The 19,361-nt window shown below is 49.1% G+C and overlaps 1 protein-coding gene across 2 annotated transcripts in view; it reads right to left on the bottom strand.

Moving 5' to 3' along the window:
- Window positions 1-18,068, bottom strand: part of GFPT1 (glutamine--fructose-6-phosphate transaminase 1) — a 47,271-nt gene extending 29,203 nt beyond the window's left edge. For both annotated transcript variants that reach the window (XM_074563821.1, XM_074563820.1), the window contains exons 1-6: window positions 17,972-18,068; window positions 6,565-6,672; window positions 6,033-6,140; window positions 4,530-4,655; window positions 3,673-3,731; window positions 146-280 (exon numbers count right to left, since the gene is read on the bottom strand). In XM_074563821.1, coding sequence (XP_074419922.1) covers window positions 146-280; window positions 3,673-3,731; window positions 4,530-4,655; window positions 6,033-6,140; window positions 6,565-6,672; window positions 17,972-17,978 — 543 coding nt within the window. In that variant the 5' untranslated portion in view covers window positions 17,979-18,068. The remainder of the gene's footprint in view (window positions 1-145; window positions 281-3,672; window positions 3,732-4,529; window positions 4,656-6,032; window positions 6,141-6,564; window positions 6,673-17,971) is intronic.
- Between the last annotated feature and the right edge of the window lie 1,293 nt (window positions 18,069-19,361).

The raw sequence follows: 19,361 nt of genomic DNA, 5'->3' as shown, positions 1-19,361 counted from the left end.
AGGCACGGTGCTGCACTGGCCAGGTTACCCTGGGCAACACCGGACTACAGGCGCGATTTTTTGTGTGCGCACATGTATGTCTTGATTGGGGTGTGCGTCCCCGTCTGTCCCCGTGTCCCCACCCGCGCCCTGCTCCCAGCATTACCAGCTGCTGGATCACCCTCTCCACCAGCGTGGTGAAGCTGATGTCGTCGCTGTCCCGGTTGTCATACATGTACTTGACCAGTTTGGCGATGCTCTCCGTGTCCGTCTCCGACTCGAAGTCGTAGCCTTTGCTCTCCTGTAGCGACAGTATGTGTTGGGTAACCCACCCTCTCCCTTCCCGTTTTCTGCCCTCTATCCTTTTCTCTTCCTTCCTTTCCCTCCTCCTGCATTTCCTCTCCCTTCCTTCTTTCTGGCCTTTTTCTTCTTTCCTCCCTTTCCTTTTTTCTGCCCCTAACTTCTTCCTTACTTTTTCCTCATGCCTCCCCTTTTCTGCTGCCTTCCTCCACACTCTGTTTCCTTCTCTTTTTTCTTGCCTTTTTTCCATCCTTCCCTCCTGCCTTTCATCTTCTTGCCTTTCCTTTTTTGTTCCTTCATACTTTGCTTTCTTTCATCCTTATTTCCTGCCTTTCCTCTTCCTTTTCTTCTCTTCTTCTCCTTCTTCCTGCCTTTCCTTGCTTTTTATCCTTCCATACTACATTGCCTTTTTTCCTTCCTTTTTCCAGCCTTCCCTCCTGTCTTTCCTCTTCCTTTTTCCTTTCTTACCTTTCCTTTTTCCATCCATCCTTCCTTCACTTTGCTGTCGTCTTCCTCTTCCTTCCTACTTTGATCCTTCTTTGCACCTTTCCTCTTCTCTTCCTTCTTTCCTCCCTTTTCCTTTCTCTTTTTTCCCCTCCTTCCTTCCCTTCCTCTCGGACTCCTTTTCCTTCCTCCCATTTCCTTTTCATTCCTTTCCTTCCCTTCCTTTTCCATTTTCCTTCCTTCTTTTTCCTTTCCCTTTATTTCCTTGCCCTCCTTTTCACTCCCTTCCCCTTTCACCCCCTCTTCTTCCCTTTTCCTTCCAGCTTTCTCCTCCGTCCAGCGCATCTCCTTCCTTTTCCTTCTTTTCCTTTTCCTTTCCTCCTGCCTTCCCACCCCGCGAGTGGGAGAGTGAGTGTGAGTGTCCAGAAGAGCGAGGGAGCGAGTGAGGAAGCGCAAATGGAAGAGCGAGCATGCCAGCGGGGGAGTGACGGTGCGTGTGAGGGCACGCAACAGTGCAAAAGGGAGGGGGACAGTATGTGTGAGAGTGCCAGAGTGACGCGAGTGCAGCTGGGAGCGCGAGCGGGGACCAAGTGTGCACACAGAGTGTGCAAATGAGGGTGGGAGAGAGCGGGGAGCGCGTAAGATGGACAGCACAAGAACGTGCAAGCGGAAAAGTGAGCGTCAAGTGCGAGAATTTGAGCGCGGCTGGGGGAAGTCGGTTTAAGTTGGGGGGGCGGGGGGGGGTGAGTGCAAACGTGGAGTGAGAGCATGTGTGAGTGCTCCCCCGAGAGTGGGCTGGGGAGTGCGCGAGTGACTACGGATGGAGGAATGCGCGTGAGTCGGGGAGCGAGAGCGCGAGAACGAGTGGGGAGGCAGGAGTGCGGGAGTGAGCGTGAGCTGGAGGGTAAGTGGCGGAGTGAGAGTGCAGGAGGGAAACCGGGGGGGTGTGGAAGGGAGTAGGAGAGAACAGAGGAGGGAGAATGAGGAGGCGTGAATGAAGGTGAGTGCGAATACGAGCGGGGGAATGAGTGGCAGAGTGTGAGTGTAAGAGTATGAACAGGGGAATGGGGGAGGGAGGTGGGCGTGTGGAAGGACTGCGAGTGGGAGGTGAGATTAATTAGGGAAATGTGAGTGTGGGGAGTGAGAGTAAAGGAATGAGTGTGAGAGTAAGTGGGGAGCGAGGAGGAGTGTGAGTATGGGAGTGAATGAGTGCAAGAACGTGATTGGAAAGTGAGTCCGAGAGTGAGTGTGAGCAAGAGTGTGATGACTGTAAGGAACAGGAGGGGCAGCATGAGAGTGGGACTGCGGATAGGGCTGAGTGCGAGTGGGGAGTGAGAGGTGTGAGGGTGAGTGTGAGTACGGGAATGAGCAGAGGAGTGTGAGGTGAGCGAGGGAGTGTGAAAGTGAGCGGGGAACTGAGAAGGTGAGAGTAGGGGAGAGTAAGAGGTGTGGGGGGGGGAGTGGGAGAGTGAGGGTGGAGAATGGGGTAGTGAGTGGGGGAGTATGGAGTGGGGGCGTGGGAAGGGAGGGCGACTGAGTGAAGGAGGGCGAGCAGGAGGGAGAGAGGTTGTGGGAGAGTAAAGGGGGGATATGAGCGGTGAGCGTGAGTAGAGAAGTGAACCCAGTGTGAGAACGAGCAAGGGGGAGTATGAGTGGGAGGGCAAGTTAGTGAGCGGGGAAGCGTGAGCAAGAGTACGGGTGGGAGGGCGAGTCTGACAGGGGAGCGTGTGAGGGATGAGGGGGGAATGGGGCAAGTGAGTGGGGGAACGAGGAGGACTGTGGGAGGGTGAAGAGTGGCGGGGGGGGCAGTGTGTGGGAGTGGGAGCTAAGAGTGTAAGAATACGAATGGGGGAGCGAGGAGTGGGAGCGGGAGAGTGTGAATGGAAAAGAGGAACAAGTGTGCAGTGAGTGGGGGAAATTCCTGGGAGAGTGTGAGTGGGGGAGTGAGTGTAAGTGAGCTATGAGTGGGGGATGGGTAGTGAAAGGTGGGCTACCGGGTGGGGGTTGGGAGTGCAAGAATACGAGTGGTGGAACGAGGCAGTGAGTAGGGGAGAGCGAGGAGTGGAGTGAAGCAGGAGTGCAGGAGTGTGAGGCAAGTGTGTGAAGCGGAGGAGTGAGCGTTGAGTGGTGAGCGAGGGAGCAGGGGGGTGAGAGTAAAGGCATGAGTGGGAGAATACGAGTGGGAGACGGAGTGTGCAAATACGAGTGGGGGAATGGGGTAGTGAGTGGGGAAGTGAGGGGGGGCGTGAATGCGGAGTGAGAGTGGATGAGTGCGAGCGGGGAAGGGAGTGAGCAGAATAATGAGGGGTGTGAGTGGGGGGAGTGTGAATAGAGTGAATGTGAGAATTTGAGTGGGGGAGGGAGTGGAGGAGCGCGAGCACACGTGTGAGTGGGGAACAAGTGGAGGAGCGTGAGTGGGACAGAGAGTGGGAGTGGGAGGCAGGGATGGAGCTTACGTGGGTGAGTGCACATAGGGGAGTATGAGTGGGGGAGTGTAAATGGAGGGGTGTGAGCATGAGAGGGAGTGGGGGGGAGTGTAAGTGGAGGAGTGTGAGAATGAGCGAGGGACTGTGAACAGAAGAGGATGAGCGGGAGAGCGTCAGTAGGGAGTGAGGAGGAATACGAGTGGGAGGGTGAGTGTGAACGAGGGAATGGAAGTGTGAGAATGTTCGAGAATGAGCGTGAGAGTGCAGGTGGAGGAGCGCAAATACAAAAACATGAGTTGGGGAACACGAATGGAGGAGAGAACATGAGTGGGGGAACAAGTGTAGGTGGGAATGTGTGTGGGGGGGAGTGAATGTGAGTGGAGGAGTGCGACAAGTGGGAGAGTGCGAACGTGAGTCAGGGAGCGAGTGGAGAAGCGTGTGAGCGCCAGAGTGAGCGGGAGAGCGAAGGAGCAGTGGGAGAGTGTGAATAGGGGAGTGAGTGTCACACACACACATCGCTCACCAGGAATTTCCGCAGGTCCTTGTAGTTGGTGATGATGCCGTTGTGAATGACGATGAACTCTGGAGACAGAGGAAAGGCCCCGCTCAGCCCCACACCAGCGCCCTGGCCTGGCAGAGGGTGCCCGCGGCCGCGTAACACAGACCGCAGAGACCACAAGGCTATATTGCGTGAAAAGCCGTACTCGGCAGAATAAAGAGAAGGGTTTCACCTCCCAGTGCGATTCCCTTACTCTGCCCCATTTGGTGTGGCTGGTAATGGTGGAAGACAATAATGACACAGGTGGGACATGGGCTATCGCAATCCTGCAAAGCTTCTGGAGGTGCTTAAGCACTTGGCAGTTTCTAGCCTGCTGGAAGGCATTAAACACCCTGCTCCTCCTGCCAGCTTATCGGTGCTGCTCCTCGGGCGGCTACACCAAACACTAACCAAGCTGCACACTGCAGCAGCACAGAGCAACCCCCTTCTGTATGGTAGTGATTATGGAAAAATCACGAATAAATGGGGGGGGAAAAAAAAAATATACAAAATTCCATTCCAAAGAACAGCCACAAAAATTCTTACCATCCGGTTCTGTTGTGTGTTTACCTCCTCCTTGCACTATACCCATGCGCCCACCGAGCCTCTGGGCACTAATCCCAACCCCTCCTGCGATCATTCCCTGCTGTGAACATACCCCACGGCCAGAAATGAAAGCCAAACCCCTCCAGCTTCACAGCAACCGGGCTTGGCACCGTGGCCCGCAATAAACCCACTGCCCTGGGTCCAGACAGCCCTCCCTGTGACAAAGCAGGGACGTGGCAGCAAGCTTTTCCAAGACCTGCCGAGGAACGCGCGGTTCCTCCAGTGAACACACTCACCATTGTTTTTGTCCGAGCGTTGCGGGTGGCTGTTGACAGGACTGGGCTCGCCATGGGTAGCCCAGCGGGTATGGGCGATGCCAAGGTGTACATCAAACTCGATGTCAAGGTCCATGTCCTGTTGCTCTGCAGCAGAAGCAGGAAAAGTTTTTAGTTCCGAGGGGCTGTCCCTACCACGACAGTCAACGCGGGAGCCTCACCAGGCCTCTGTGGCCACGGGACAGCAGTACTGACAGGGAAATAGAACTAGCAAACCCAGCAAACGTGTTTTCAGGGGATTCAGAATGCAGACGCACACCAGCAACCGTCCTGCATTTCTCACCCCCTCAAAATAAAAAAAACAACTTTTAAGAAAGAATCCAACCCTAATTCCGCTCTCAGGGGTGCACCGTGCCATCCTGTCACCTGCCACACGCTGTCAGCTGTCACCAAACCAGCCCCTTTCGTGGTTACATACCACTGTGGTTGGAATATTCATTACTAACCTTTGTCTCTAGAAAGCATACCATTAGCATTAATATTTCTTGGGGAAAAGAGATTCCTTTTGTCCCACGAGTGTCTCCACAATCTCTTTAAAACTGTATATCCTGCAATTTTCTTGAGCAGGCAAACATTTCTTCAGAAATATACTGTATATCTTCTATTTCTGTAACGCACATACCACCCCGCCTGGCCTTTTCGGTTCCTGGTTTTCTCTCCACTAAGATTAGATCGACCCACCTTCCTCTTAGACATGCAGCACCCTGGACCGTGAGGTTCACAAGCATGGCTTAAAAAAAGTTAAGTTATAACAACATAGCAGGCCTTGAATGTAAACTCGCGATCTTGACGCCTCTGAAAAGCATCTCCCCATTCTCGCACAGCTCACCTGTACCCCACGCCCAACAACTCTGTTTCTTTGCATTCTGCACAGATTCAACGAACTTGACGTTTAAATCAAGGGAACATAAAGAGGCAGAAACGGGTGCAGAAGACCTCACTCTCTGGGTTCCCATCAATCTGACAGTTACGGACATTAGCGCTTCCCCGAGGCCAGCTGGCTTAGCCCATCGCTACTCAGATGGACAGCTTGAGCTGGGACAAACATTATATATGACTATTTAAAATTCAACTAATGAAGTTATTACAGCATTTCTCTTTTTTGCCCAAGCTCTAGGTCTCTGATAATTATCTCCCAGCAACTCATTCCCCTTTCTCCAGTTTAAGGAGTTTTTTGTTTGGGTTTTATTTTGGTCTGTTTCCTAAAACGTATTTCTGGTCTGTTTTACTTTAACAGGATGTGATTCATTTGTCTGGAGAAATCAGGATTTCTCTGTAACTTCACGACAACATCCAAAGGATCACTGGGTTCTTCACAGCACATGCATGAGCGTTTACATCTCTGGTGCTTTATACACAAGTTATTTGGGTTTAGGGGAAAACAGGCGATATTCAAAACACAAACGAGATGAGAGGACATTTCAAGGAAAGAGAGCAGGCGGAGATCAAAAGGGAAATACATACTGTGAACCTCCTCATCCAGAGCCTTCACTTTCCCTTTCTGTTTGATAAGCTGGATTTTGCAAGCGTTAGCTTCCCAGTCTTTGTCGTTTCCGCCATCAATTCCCACACCTAGGCACCACCACAGAATATGAAGAAAGGGTGTGAAATGCAGAAAGTACATTACATGATTTTATGTAAACAAATACTGCTTTTTTACCCTTTCGGTTTTTTTTTTTTACAGTGCCCTTTCTCCCCCCAGCTGATCCTCCCAAATAAAGGCAAGAAACCCCTTAGATTAGAAGTGAGTTTTCCCTTTGTCATCTTGTAGGTATTTTTAAAGCCTTAGATAATATGCATCAAGAATGTTTATAGAAATCTGTATATTGCAAGTTGATCCAAGCCTCCGACCACATGATCACAGGCACATCCAATCTGCGTTTCAACTTTCTTCAAAAGCAGCAAACGGTAGAAACCAATTCACAAACACACCAGGAAAACCATCATTTACAAGCCAAAATTCAAAAAAGAACCACTGCTGCTCAGAGAGAGCTACCTGCAGAATCATAGCCTCTGTACTCCAGCCGCTGGAGCCCTTTGATAAGGGTCTCCAGGATGTCCCGTCTTGTCCGGGGAACATGGTAATTCAGGTAAGCAAAGATGCCTGTACGGGCAAAAAGAGCATAATGTTAGGACAAAAGCACAGCTGAGGAAACTCTGTATGTACATCTGCCCAGCACGTGCACTGAGTTAAACCTTCAACAAGCCTTTGTACTGAGAACCCCCTGCAGGCAGATACCACCACATCTGCAGCTCTTCCTTACCCCACCTGAGGTCCAATGGAGAAGAGCCACTAACATTTCAGAGATCAAAACCAAGCACAAAATGCCAGCATCCTCCTTGTGACACTGAAAGCAACTAAACAGGACAAGCCGGGGCCGTGATGGGAGAAAGAATTTCCACGTGAGCTGGACCTACACCACAGAATGAGCTGTCAGGAGACAACGCAGGGGACAGGAAACTCGTTACTCCAGATGAAAAGTTCAAGGTTCACTAACGCCGAGCTTTGCATGCTGAAGAACCACCTTCAAAAGGAATTCTTCCTCAAATAGCTTTCTCCAAGTTCCTCCCACAGACTCACTTAAGAAAAAAAAAAATAATCATTTAACTCATGCAAACTAACACCCTCAAACTAATAGAGCTATTTTTCCTGTAGATTGCAAAAGGAGATAAATCATCGCTTCTATTTTTAAGCAGCGATGGGGACACACAAATTCCCGCAACTCTAATCCCAACTATGGCTTGATTCAGAAAGATTTCCTTCGGTGCCATCGTAAAGCGGTAGCATGAGAAGACATTTACAGGATGCTAGAAATATCTGTACTTCAAACCTACCATTTCACTCTGCCTAACATTTTAAAGAAGAAAAATATATCTGCATAGAGTAAAAGCAAGACGGGTTCCACACAGACATCCATATATGTAAGTGACTGGTAATTCACGGTTTGTAATTTGAGAAACTTTATCAAAATCTCTGGAGGAGAACAGAGTTCAGCCGCGCACACGCAAAACCAAAGTCCTTTTAAAGGCATCCCAAATCTTCAATTTTTTCCTGATAGTCCTGCCATACACCCCGCCTCGCAGTTCCCAAGCCTTTTACTCATGTGAAAAATTTTACTCCCAAGATGATTTTTGGAACACAGACCTTTACGTTTAGCCACAAATTATTTTAAAGAACATTTGAAGAATTGCGTTCTTAAGCTGTTTGTCTTTTGGAATTAAACCAAATAAGTCAAAAAGCCTTTTGACGTCTTTAGAAACACGGGCTACTCAGAGTTGCCGGACCCACTGAAAACCACACGGCTGAAACATTTACAAAGGGGACTTTTAGCCTGAGAAGGGACAACAAGGTCGTACGTAGCCATGTACCGTTCTGACACTCTCCCACTCCTTCTCCCTTTTCCACGGACTTTAGCCACAGGCCTCAGGACAAGTTTGTCACCAGCTTCACCTCCCGTTCCCAAAGCACCAGCATGAGAAGTTACATCTCCCTGCTACAAAAAAAGGACACCGCGTCTCAATTATTTCCTTCCATATTGCCAGATAAAATTAGATGCACGTTCTCTTGTTTCTCTTCCTTAAACCACCTAGTCAGGTGAAGAAAAAAAGAAAAACAAAACAAAAAACCACAACAAAAGGAGCTTTTCACTTGGTTTCTTCAGCTTCTACATTCATTTCCCCCACACCCAAAGCCTTTTCTGATAACCACTTGTAAGACTATCGGGACCAAGTTTATAAAAATCTGCGTTTCACTTGCGTTGCCCCTGACATCCCAAACCAATCACGCACAGAGGCCTGCTGCTGCCACCTCCTGATGGCACTTGTTCAACTCGAATGTTGGTTCCAGTAACTACACGGACAGGGCGAGGTCCTCCTCCACAAACCTCCCAATTCATAGCTAAAAACTCAACAGATAATAAAACCCCAGCAACAGTGAACAGCCTCTGCCGTATTTCAAAAGCCTCCGCCGAAGGATACTTCCCCCATGCTTTTAATCGCCAAACCCTCCTCCCCGCCCTTCTGGCAAAAATAAACTTTTCCAATTTGAGATACTTCGTTCACTCTGTTTCTAAAAATTACATTCTTCAGGCAAACAGCAACCTCCCTGTTTACAAGCGAACTGACTCCAAATAGCTACCATCCAGGCTGAAGAACAGCACATTTCAGCTAGTATGGAGTTCAGGAGTACAAAGCAGGCGGCTTTACGAGGAGGCAGCTGCAAAGGCCCTTTTCTCCCTATTTCCCAGAAACCTCACAAACAGACCCCCAATGCAGCAGTATCATTACACGCGAAAATAACAAGTGTGTACCATAAAGCAGAGAAAACAAGCACGTGAGATGTCTTTAAAAAGGCAGGCTGGGCTCCAGCAGTTCCCGACGCTTCCCTTCACACCAAAGCCACCTACCATGGCATCCAAAGTAAAGCTCCTTCAGAAAGCATAATTATAACCAGCAGGGTTATAATTTTTCCAATTAGCTTTTTCCAAATCTTTCCAAACGTTTTTCCAAATTAGCTAAATCATTTCTGATTTGAAACCTCTCTCCACATTTTACATGCCCTGGAAGCACGTGCTAAAGGGTCCCATTCCCACCCAAGTCCTGGAGCTGCCTATCTGTTTTGATGGCACTGGCATTAGCTGGGCCCAAAAGCTCTCCAGAAGCACCTACAACCTCTGCATCCCCCTCGGGGGCGTTTCAGCTATCTCACTACGGCATAACCAGTCCCACTCAGGCATACAGCTGCTCAGTAGGTTATTCCACTACCACGGCACAACACCAAAGGCCACTCAAGTGGGATTGGCTCTTTGGAGCAAATGGGGACTGATGACGAGCATTACGGTGCTCCGGAGCTCAAACATCAGGTAGACCATGGCCAGACAGTTCCTGGAAGTCCTTTCCAGTGAAGAGCGGCAGTGTGAGAGGCACAAGAGCCTCACTGACGGGAGCACAGAGAATCATAGAATCATTATGGTTGGAAGAGACCTTTAAGATCATCAAGTCAACCGCAAAGTTACTACTAAACCATGTCCCTCAGCACCACGTCTGCCCGGCTTTTAAATCCCTCCAGGGATGGGGATTCAACCCCTTCCCTGGGCAGCCTGTCCCAATGCTTAATAACCCTTTCCATGAAGAAATTTTTCCTAATATCCATCCTAAATGTCTCCTCGTGCAACTCGAGGCTCTTTCCTCTTGTCCCATCACCTGTTCCTTGGGAGAAGAGATCGACCCCCCCTGGCTACACCCTCCGTTCAGGGAGCTGTGGAGAGCGAGAAGGTCTCCCCTCAGCCTCCTCTTCTCCAGGCTGAACACCCCCAGCTCCCTCAGCTCCTCCTCACCAGACTCGTGCTCCAGAGCCCTCACCAGCTCCGTTGCCCTTCTCTGGACACGCTCCAGCACCTCAATGCCTTTTTTGGCGTGAGGGGCCCAAAATTGAACACAGCATTCGAGGTGGGGCCTCACCAGTGCCGAGTACAGGGTCCTGATGATCACTGCCCCAGTCCTGTTGGCCACACTATTGCTCATACAAGCCAGGATGCTGGTGGCCTTCTTGGCCACCTGGGCACACAGAGTGCCTAGGTGGCCAAGGACGAGGTCTTCTTCCCTGGTAGGGCATTCCACTGAGTGACTGGGGGGCAAAAATGGAACAGGCTGTCAAGCTGGCATGCGACGGGTGAAAGAGAGCCACCACAACGTTTGGGGAAGGAATGGCGTGCAAAAGGTACAATGCGTATGGACCTTGGGGCATGCGTACGTACTATGGGGCATATGCCAAGAGGGGAGAGGGCTGTAGGAAAGGTGGATGGGGAGTACTGCAGAGCAGGACAGCAAGGTTACTGTAAAGTCTGCTCTGACACCTTACATCCCGACATTGCTGCCCACCAGCACCTCCAGGCCCTTCCAACCAAGAGCATGCCGGGGGCGTGTGAAGGCAGCGCTCCCCCGTGCCTGAGGGACGTTGGGCATCACCCCTGTAATGCTACCAGGCACACAGCTACAAAAGACCTAACTGGTTTCCAGGCCACGACGCTGCATTTCAAATGAGGGCATTTTCCACGGAAGTAGACTGTGGGGGCCCAGTGAGGTCATCTCAATGGCACAGAGCATGTGTCCCACCAACACACCTGTAACTGATAAAACAGGCATGGCCTGGAGGGGCAGGGGGACACCACGGAAACACAACAGCGTCTCGCTCCAAGCCCCTGTGAGGATCCCTTTGCACAGCACGTTCCCCACAGACGCTCGGTGCCCCAGCAAGGCCACTAAAAGGCAGCCCTCCGCATGGAAAAAAGTGTAACTCAATAGATGGGCACAATTATTAAGCAGAAACTCTGTTTCCTTTCATAAAATATTTTTGTAAATGTGAATTGATCATTTTAGTCTCCATCCCGCTTCTGGTACAAGGCTCGCAACTTATTCTGGACCAAAAAAATGGCTTAAAACCAGAACTATTTCCCCTTAGCCAGGGCTGACTTCAGACGGCTTTGTTAAATCTGAATCCAAACCCGACAGCGGCTTCGAATGTTATTTTCTCTGCACATTTTAACAAGTTTAGTCACACCTGAACTAAAAAAAAAAAAACACCAAAAAACAAAACAAACAAACCAACCAAAAACAAAACCACAACAACAAAACAAAACCTGGTTCCTTGTCACAGATCACAACTGCTGGCAGTTTGCAGCAAAATACCATGTACCGAACGGGCACAAAGTAGAAACCAACCTCCTCCAGGAAGGGCTGGCTCATCTGGAACGAGACTGAAAAACAGCAGCGTTTATATCTACTTCTACTGTAAACAAACAGAAAACATCTATCTAGAAAAGAAGCCAACTTGGCATTTGTCTCAGGCATTGAAAAAAACCATAAAAATCTATTAATTACAGCACAATTATATTAAGACTATTCAAGAGGACTGCAAAAAAAAAAAAAAATCTGAATCTAAGACTAAGAATGCCACAAAAAAAAAAAAACCCAAAAAAATCAAACCCAAGGAATTCAGCACTTATCAGAGAACACAGAGACTAAGAAAACCAAGGCAACTAAAAGAAATGCAAATACAGCATCGACTCTGCAAAATATGCGAACACGCTCTTCAAAAAAGATGACGATGTAAACACTGGGAGATTCAGTTTTGATTCAGTTCAGCTTTTAGATCTCAACAGGAAAAGCGCTGGAGTGATAATGGAGACGCCACTATGAAAACAAAATTCTAGGAACTCACCTGTGATTGACACATTTTACAAACGAGCAGGCAAGAAAGACAAGCAGCTCTAAAACTCACCTTAGAGAAAACAGGAAAAAAAAAATAAAAATTAAATGGAATAACATGTAAAAATGATGCATAATTAAAGTAAAAAATGGGACAATAAAGCCGCTGAAAATGAACAAGAGTCTTCCTAAATGCATGGTTTACTAATCTGCAAGTTAAAGTCAAATATTTGAAGGTTTATCACCCATTTATGACATCTGGTCATGACGAACTATGTGTAAATAACAGTTTAACTTACTGGAAATATTTTCAAATGCATTTAATTTTCCCCTTTTCAAACATCCCATAATGACGTGATTCTTCATAGCTGGAGGAAGTTTCAAACCACATTTAGAAAACAGCATTTTTTACTGGCTCCACCCTAACTATCGGATTATTCAGGAATATACGCGCAATCGCACCTTGTAATCACTTCCATTTTTAAGCACGATTCCACTGCCCCCAACAGTAACGCTGACGAGGAAAAAAAAAAAAGACTCAAAGCGGTAATTGCTTGTTACGCTTCACTGATCTAAGTGTATTTTTGAAAAACGTTTATTTCTCCCAGCAGCCACCAATAGGGACCCTGCAGATGAAATTTTTGCTCTGGAGTAACACCTCGAGCCTTCGGTCCCATCGGCGTAAAGGTACAGCAAGGAACGCGGCGGTGCTGAGCCACTGAGCGCCCAGGTGACGCTTACGCCCCAGCACGATGCAAAGCCCTGGCCGTTCAAGGAAAGAACTTCTTTTTACTTACAAGCTGAACAAGGGGTCCCTTCATCCAGCTACGAAACACAGCCTTCTGCGAGGTGGAAGGCAGCAGAGGTGGGACGGCGCACAGCAACTCTGCCTTGCAGTTCAGACTATAAAAGACCTTTCTTCCACGCACCAGAGGCGTGTTTTTCTCCAAATCACAATGCCTTGTCCTCTCCCTCCCTGTGCTCGTGTTCAGATCAATCTACGCGATTCCAAAGATGAAGAGGTAGGAACTGCACAGATCTTTACCGCTGCTTGAAGGCTTCCGTGAGGAGTGCTCTGTCACAAAGCGCCAATTTTTCTCTCAAAGTGACAATTCATTTAAATCACAACAGTCAACGGAAACGTGTTGATTTTGATGAAATTCCAACACAAATCTAGCAAATTTCCACCACGGTCCCGCCTGGTGCACCACCAGCTTATCCCCCTTGCCAGCCTAGATGCCAGGTGCCTGAAACGCAAAAACCTTGAAGTCCAAGCGGAACGTTCCTGAAACCAACCCACCGTGAAAAAGAGACGTTTCAGTTTAAGCTCAACTTACGCATTTACACCGTTCAACGCAAGTGTTTTTCAGTAATTACACCACACCTGCCCTCTGTAACTCAGGCTCCGGAACAAGCCAGAAAGAGGAAGTACTACAGAAAACCAGGATATATGAATGCCATTTAATTACGCTACCTTGACAAGCCCCGAGTTGGCATTGTTCGAGGTCAAATACATGCCATGCGAAACCAAAAAAAAACCCTGGGAACTTCATCCTAGTCCAGCACTGCTTATAATGGTGAATTCCCAGCTAAAGTAAGACAGCAGCAAGCATACTACAGGAATTTACATCTGACGGGCTCAGAAAACACAATACCCCTGTCTGGAACACACCAATATACTTCAGAATTTGCCACGAATATACTTCAGGATTAGAACAGAAGTCACGCTTTACAACATAATAAACTGTTTCAACTAGTAACTTGACACAGGACTTTGCGCATATGGACTGAACAAAAAATTGTCAAAGTCTGTCAGCTTATCATCTAAGCCTTGAATCACACGAAGACCCGCCGCAGTAGGAAGTCCTGTATGTATTTCTCTTAAGTGAAATACCTTGAAAAATATACCTTAGAACATACAACATTTCCTTTCCTGCAGGTCTGTATCCAAAACCTTACCTGGTGAACCACCAACAGCACCGGCGTTCAGCCGCTTGTGAAATTCAACTCTCTCTTAGAACGAATTTTCAATATGCAAGAACAAAACCCAGGCCTTCTTAAAGACAGCTACATAAAGAATTCCCTATGAACAGCTGACGGGTTTTAACAGAATAACATTTTTACCAAGCGGACGTTCATTATTTCTATTGTTGACAATCACTGAAATACTTTTTCTGAGAACTTCATTCTCCTGTGACCTTTTTGATGCTCATGTTCCTTTATTTCATGGTAAGTTAACAGGAAAATGAAACTCATCCCCAGTTCCAGGTAAGAATAAATCATCTTCTCCAGTGTCTTGAATACAGGAAAGTTACTCAGGAATAGCTCCCCCCTTTTCCTGCAAAAGTATAAAATCCTTCAGGCTAGGTCTACTGTCAGATTTACAAACTCCTTTATACCATTTCAACAGACGGTGTTATCAGTACATACACTTGGCAGTTCCAAAGAATCCTTTATCCTGGTGACGATTATTAGGCCTCAAGTCTTCAACGAATCAGACGCAGGCTACTAAATATCACATACATAATATATGTTACAGGCTGGGAAAGGCGATAAAAATATTTTTCTTCAAACTCGAGCCGGGGAGACACTAGGCAGTAACAGCAAGTTCTAACGCGGATACTGATCGTGTCATACAGAACGAAGCCCCAGAACCGATGCTCAAAACCCACCGGAGCAGGCTCCACGCTGCCTGGTGGTTCGGTGGGGAGCAACGCTGTGCCAAACCCCACGTACCAAAACAATGCTAATTCTGCACAGTTGAAGGAATGCAAGGTCAGAAACAAGCAGACTATCATTATTATGTCCCCTAGCTGGATACGGGAGCGTTTACATGCAATTCATCAAGGCCACCCTGGGAGAAAAAGCAAAACAGAAAAATACCCACTTGGTGGAGAATGACATTCGTCCACTGGACGCTTCTTTCACCGCCCACGGACGCATCTCTCTCTCTCCGGCTAAAAAGGGCAGGATTTCTCCCGCCTAGAGCAAACAACCAGCAAAAAATCAGTTCTAAGGACTCATTCTGGGCAAGAGCCACGACTCTATGTGTCACAGAACGGCATACACCTCGGTGTCCCAGCGGCATTTCAGCAGGCGGGAGGGCAATACCACTGATGTACTTGCAACCCTAAAACTTGAAGCTTGAGTCTTTCTTAAGCCCATTTTTATCTGCAGTAATCACTAGTAACACGAAACCTAAATTCTACAATCACTTTTGTCATTAAAACCAGTCATGGCATACAACAGGTTTACTTATTTACAGAACAGTGTATTTGAGCCGGGCTACCTTGAAAAACCTGTTTTCCAAACTATTTCACAGATTCCATTGAACTGGTTTGGTGCATTCGCACCCAATTTATACCTAGCTAGGTCTTCAGACTGCAAGTTTGTAATAAATACCAAGAACAAAACCTATTTTTTACTAACACTATTAAAAACGAAAGCCCAGCACGCCTACCCAGCAAGCCTGTCCTTTATGCTAGGCATCAAGGAACAGAACTGTGCGTCTATTGTCCTTTACCCGTCAAGTGGTACGAGCACATCAGATCACAGGACTTCGTACGGCCGCGTGCACGTAAACCTGAACACCAGATCATCAGCACATTGAAAACATTGCGTTGGTAATTCCAGTCTTAAAGCTGTCACAGGGAGAACTCGGATAACAACAGCAGCATCGTCACCTTCTTTTTAAAAAATTCATCTTAACAACTACCTTTCTATCTGAGATGAATCGGATAAGAATCCGAACGGGGACCATGTACCCACCAGACAGCAGGGCGGGATAAAGCAGTGCACATCCTGACTTACAACTCCATTACAGAAATGTCGTCTGAGGGTTCGCACAAGCAACCGGGACCGCACGGCTGTCACTACACTGCGGAACACAGCTACCTGGACCTCGTGGAGGCCACAGCATGAGCAACCAGAACCCTCTACTCCAAGATGGAGACTACTGTCTCTTCACTTAGGATCCTGAGACAATTCGGTCTTGTTAGCGTAAGTACTCAAGAGCACCTGCGAGCCAGCTCTGTCTATTTACGACATTTGCAGGACTATCTGAGAGGGCAACGCCTCCATTTGTCTACCTGGAGTCGACTGCTGCTGTATGGAGAAAAGCTCAAACCGTCCCTGCAATTAACATTGCCTTACGCGGGCCGAGACCACCGCCAATTTTGTCTCGCATTCACCAGCTGGACCGCAAATGGCGCGGCAGAGGAGACTGTAGTCCTTAGTTTCTGCCAACTGCACTTAACTGCAAGTCACAAGCATTCATGCGGTAGCACCCTCTGACTGCAAACAGTTCTCCTCCTGTTCCCTCCAAGAACCTTCCCTGTATTCAGCCACAAACTTCCTGTGTTCAGGAGCTCCTCAATTTCCAAATTTTCTGTATGAACAGGCTCAGTTAACGCTCTCTTCTCGTTTTCACTATAGGATATACCTCTGGCTCCCAGAACAAGACTCGACAACAGAGCCAATAATCCTTGATGCTTTTCTTACTGTTTTGTAAAACGTTTCAATATCCAAGAAGAACTTTCCTTATAGCAAAAAGAGGAGAAGCACGTTAAATCTTGAACACAACTAAGTGACTACCCACAGCACTTTCAGGGCTTATCGCAGTCAAAAAGACAAAGAGCAGAATGTTAATACCACGAATTTCAAAGGCTGGACCTCAAATAAGGCAAGCACGAGGCACCAAAATCACCCCTATTCTTGCAGCAAGCTATTTATAATAATAATTATCCCTTCTATTCTTAGCTTTGCTCCACTTCGTACTTTTAACACAAATTAACATAGCGCTAAACGTAAGCTGACGTATGAATTTCTGGTCGCCTCTTTGTAGCGCTCCACAGAGTTGACAGTTTGAAGGTGATACCAGTTCAGTCTCACAAAAACAATGGAAGAAATGGCAACTTGCATATTAAGTATAAAACCCACAATCTCGCTTGGAACATAAATTTAATTTTGCACCTAAAAATAAAGAGGAAAAAAAAAAACAAAGAAGGAAACATGGAAAGGCAAATAAGAAGAGCCGACAAATCACTGCCGCATAAATTTCCATGGAAAAACATGAAGCAAATATGATAGAAAGAGGAAAAGCAAGAGTGAATTATGTTCCTGTGTCTAAAAGACGAGGTAGAATAATTGTACTAATGTGGCAAACGGGAGTGGAGAGTACCTAAGGAACTTTGGAGACCAAAGCCTCACTGGCTCGTGCTCCAGCTCACTCCAGGCATCTGTTCAACACAGGTCAGCTCCACGGGGGCAGGAACAGAGCGAGACAAGCCACTGCAGAACCCTCCATCGGACGCTTCTAAGCCGCGTTTAAACCAATTTACCTGTCTGCCTCACAACCTACATGGAGTGAACTTGAATCAATGCAGGAGTATCCACATCAGAAGTTCTAACGCCTTAAAAACTAACAATAAACGACACTTTCCACCTAAAAGTGGGAGTGGTTCTTCTGATACGACCAGACCCACGTCTGGAAACGCTACTGGTGAAACCTGTATCCCTTTCCTATAGCGTACACGTTACCGACGTGTGCTGGGGTTTAGGCTCCTAAGCCACTTCGTTGCTTTTAAACACAACTCACCAACCCACCCGACACGGGAGTGTCCCCGTCCTCAGCACCACCCGCCGCTGAACCGAAACCCACCGACACCACCGAGTGCCCCGGCGGCTTCTGCATCGAGGAAACGGCGTGTTTTTAGTGCTGCCGTGTCTCCCGCAGACCGAGGGCGCCGGCCTTTTCTACGCTCCGGCCACGTTTGCACAGAATTTGGGGAGAATTTGCCTTTTCAAGTTATAAATACAGCGCATGACGCCTCCCCGGCGGAACCGTCGGCGGCCGGCAAAGGAGATGATGACAATTTCAGATAACGGAGACGGGGCCCCTTCTCCCTATAACCGAAGCAAGGCAGAAGCGGCCGGCCCCCTTTCCTCCTCCCCCCCCCACCAAATTGCCGGGGGCGCCCGGGGGCCGGGCCGTTCCGCCGCCGCACGCCTTCGGCACGGCACCGGCCGGCCTAGCGCTGCTCTCCCGGCGGAGAGGGGTGGGGTGGGGTGGGGGGAAAGCTGGGCATGGACCCGGCCCAGGCCACACCGGAGCACCCCCCCCCGCCTCCCGCATTACCACGATGCGCTGAGTGTGTTGCCCGCCCCCGACCCCAGGGGCCGCGCCGCTCTGCCCTTACCACACATGGTGCGCCCCGTTCCGCGGCCGCGCTGCCTCTGCGCGCCGGGGCCGCACCGCTCCCCCCCCCTCCCCTTCCCTCCCCCGCCTCCACGCCCCGCGGCGGGGGCGCAGGGCGCAGGCGCGCAGCCCGCCCCGCCATTGGGCCCCGCCGCCCGCCCGCCCCCTCCGGGACGTGGCAGCCGGAGCGGGGCGGGCGGGCCCGCAGTGGCGGGGCGGGGAGGGGGGGACGCACAAAGGGGTCCTGCCCCCGGGCAGCCGGCGGAGCCCCGCGTCCGCCCGGGAGAGGGAGGGAGCGCTGCCCGTCCCCCGGCCCGCTTTTAATGGGAGCGTTCCCCTTCCCCCGGCCCGCTTTTCACCCCGGGGGGGGGGGGGGGGGGATAACCCCCCCTAATAATTCATATTAGCGGGATTATCCCCACGCCTTTCAGCGGCGTTTGGAGAGGATCAAATCATTAACCCTCACCCCCCTCCCCCCCAGGGTTTTTTTTCCCCAAGGGACAGCGGCAGGATCCGTATCCCGCCCCCCCCCGGTGCATCCTCCCCCCTCCAGCAATGACACAAATCCACGTGGCCCATCCCCTTCTTTCTACTCTGCTGCTCTATAATAGCACTTATTCAGAAGCACGATAAAGAAAGCATTAAGATGAATCTGCAAAGCAAAGTGGGCCGGTGGGGGGGTGGGGGTGGTGTGTGCTGGCAGAGGAGCGACAGCCTTGTTGGTACAGCCAGATACCGCTTAGTTACACCGTCCACGTGCAACCACCACCATCACGTACCGGCTGACAAACTTACTAAAAGCCTAAGGCGACAAAAAGACAGCAATCTCCTTCTTAAGAAAAAACACCATTCACTTAGCTTTATCTTAACAATAAAGAAAGATTTCCTTAAAAAGTCCAGAAAACAACCCAAAATGTTAGTATACGTAAAAAGAAAAACAATTTTTGAACTCGCTGCTAGAACACGAACAGAAGCAGGAAGGTCACCGATCTAAGACGCATCAAGAGTTCGCAGCCATCACACCCTGCTTCTGCTCCGCAGCGAGGACATTGCGGGGACAGCCCAAGGCAGCGAGTCCCTGTTCCCAGGACCAGCCTGCGGAAAGCAGTGACCTGGAGCCAAGGTGCTCGCTGCTTTATCTCCCCTTTGGCAGCTGGGAGGTGCAGGAAGGCTGACTTCAAACTCTGATTTTTTTTTTCCCCCACTTCCACATCTCTAAGTAGGAAGCTGGATGCCTTGTGGCAGTGGAAGTCGATTTCCCGGCTGAGAAGGGGACTATTAACCTATCGTAATAGAAAGGTGATCACCAGAAGTACACACAATACACACCAGTGCCGAAATACCGCTCTCCTCACCTTTGGCCACTGTTCAAACTGGTCTGCCAGGCATAC

This window comes from Larus michahellis, chromosome 20 (assembly GCF_964199755.1).
Source record: "Larus michahellis chromosome 20, bLarMic1.1, whole genome shotgun sequence".
In the NCBI taxonomy this organism is placed as follows: Eukaryota; Metazoa; Chordata; class Aves; order Charadriiformes; family Laridae; genus Larus; species Larus michahellis.
Note: the sequence above shows the minus strand (reverse complement) of the source record. Positions and strands in the feature narration are given on the sequence as shown.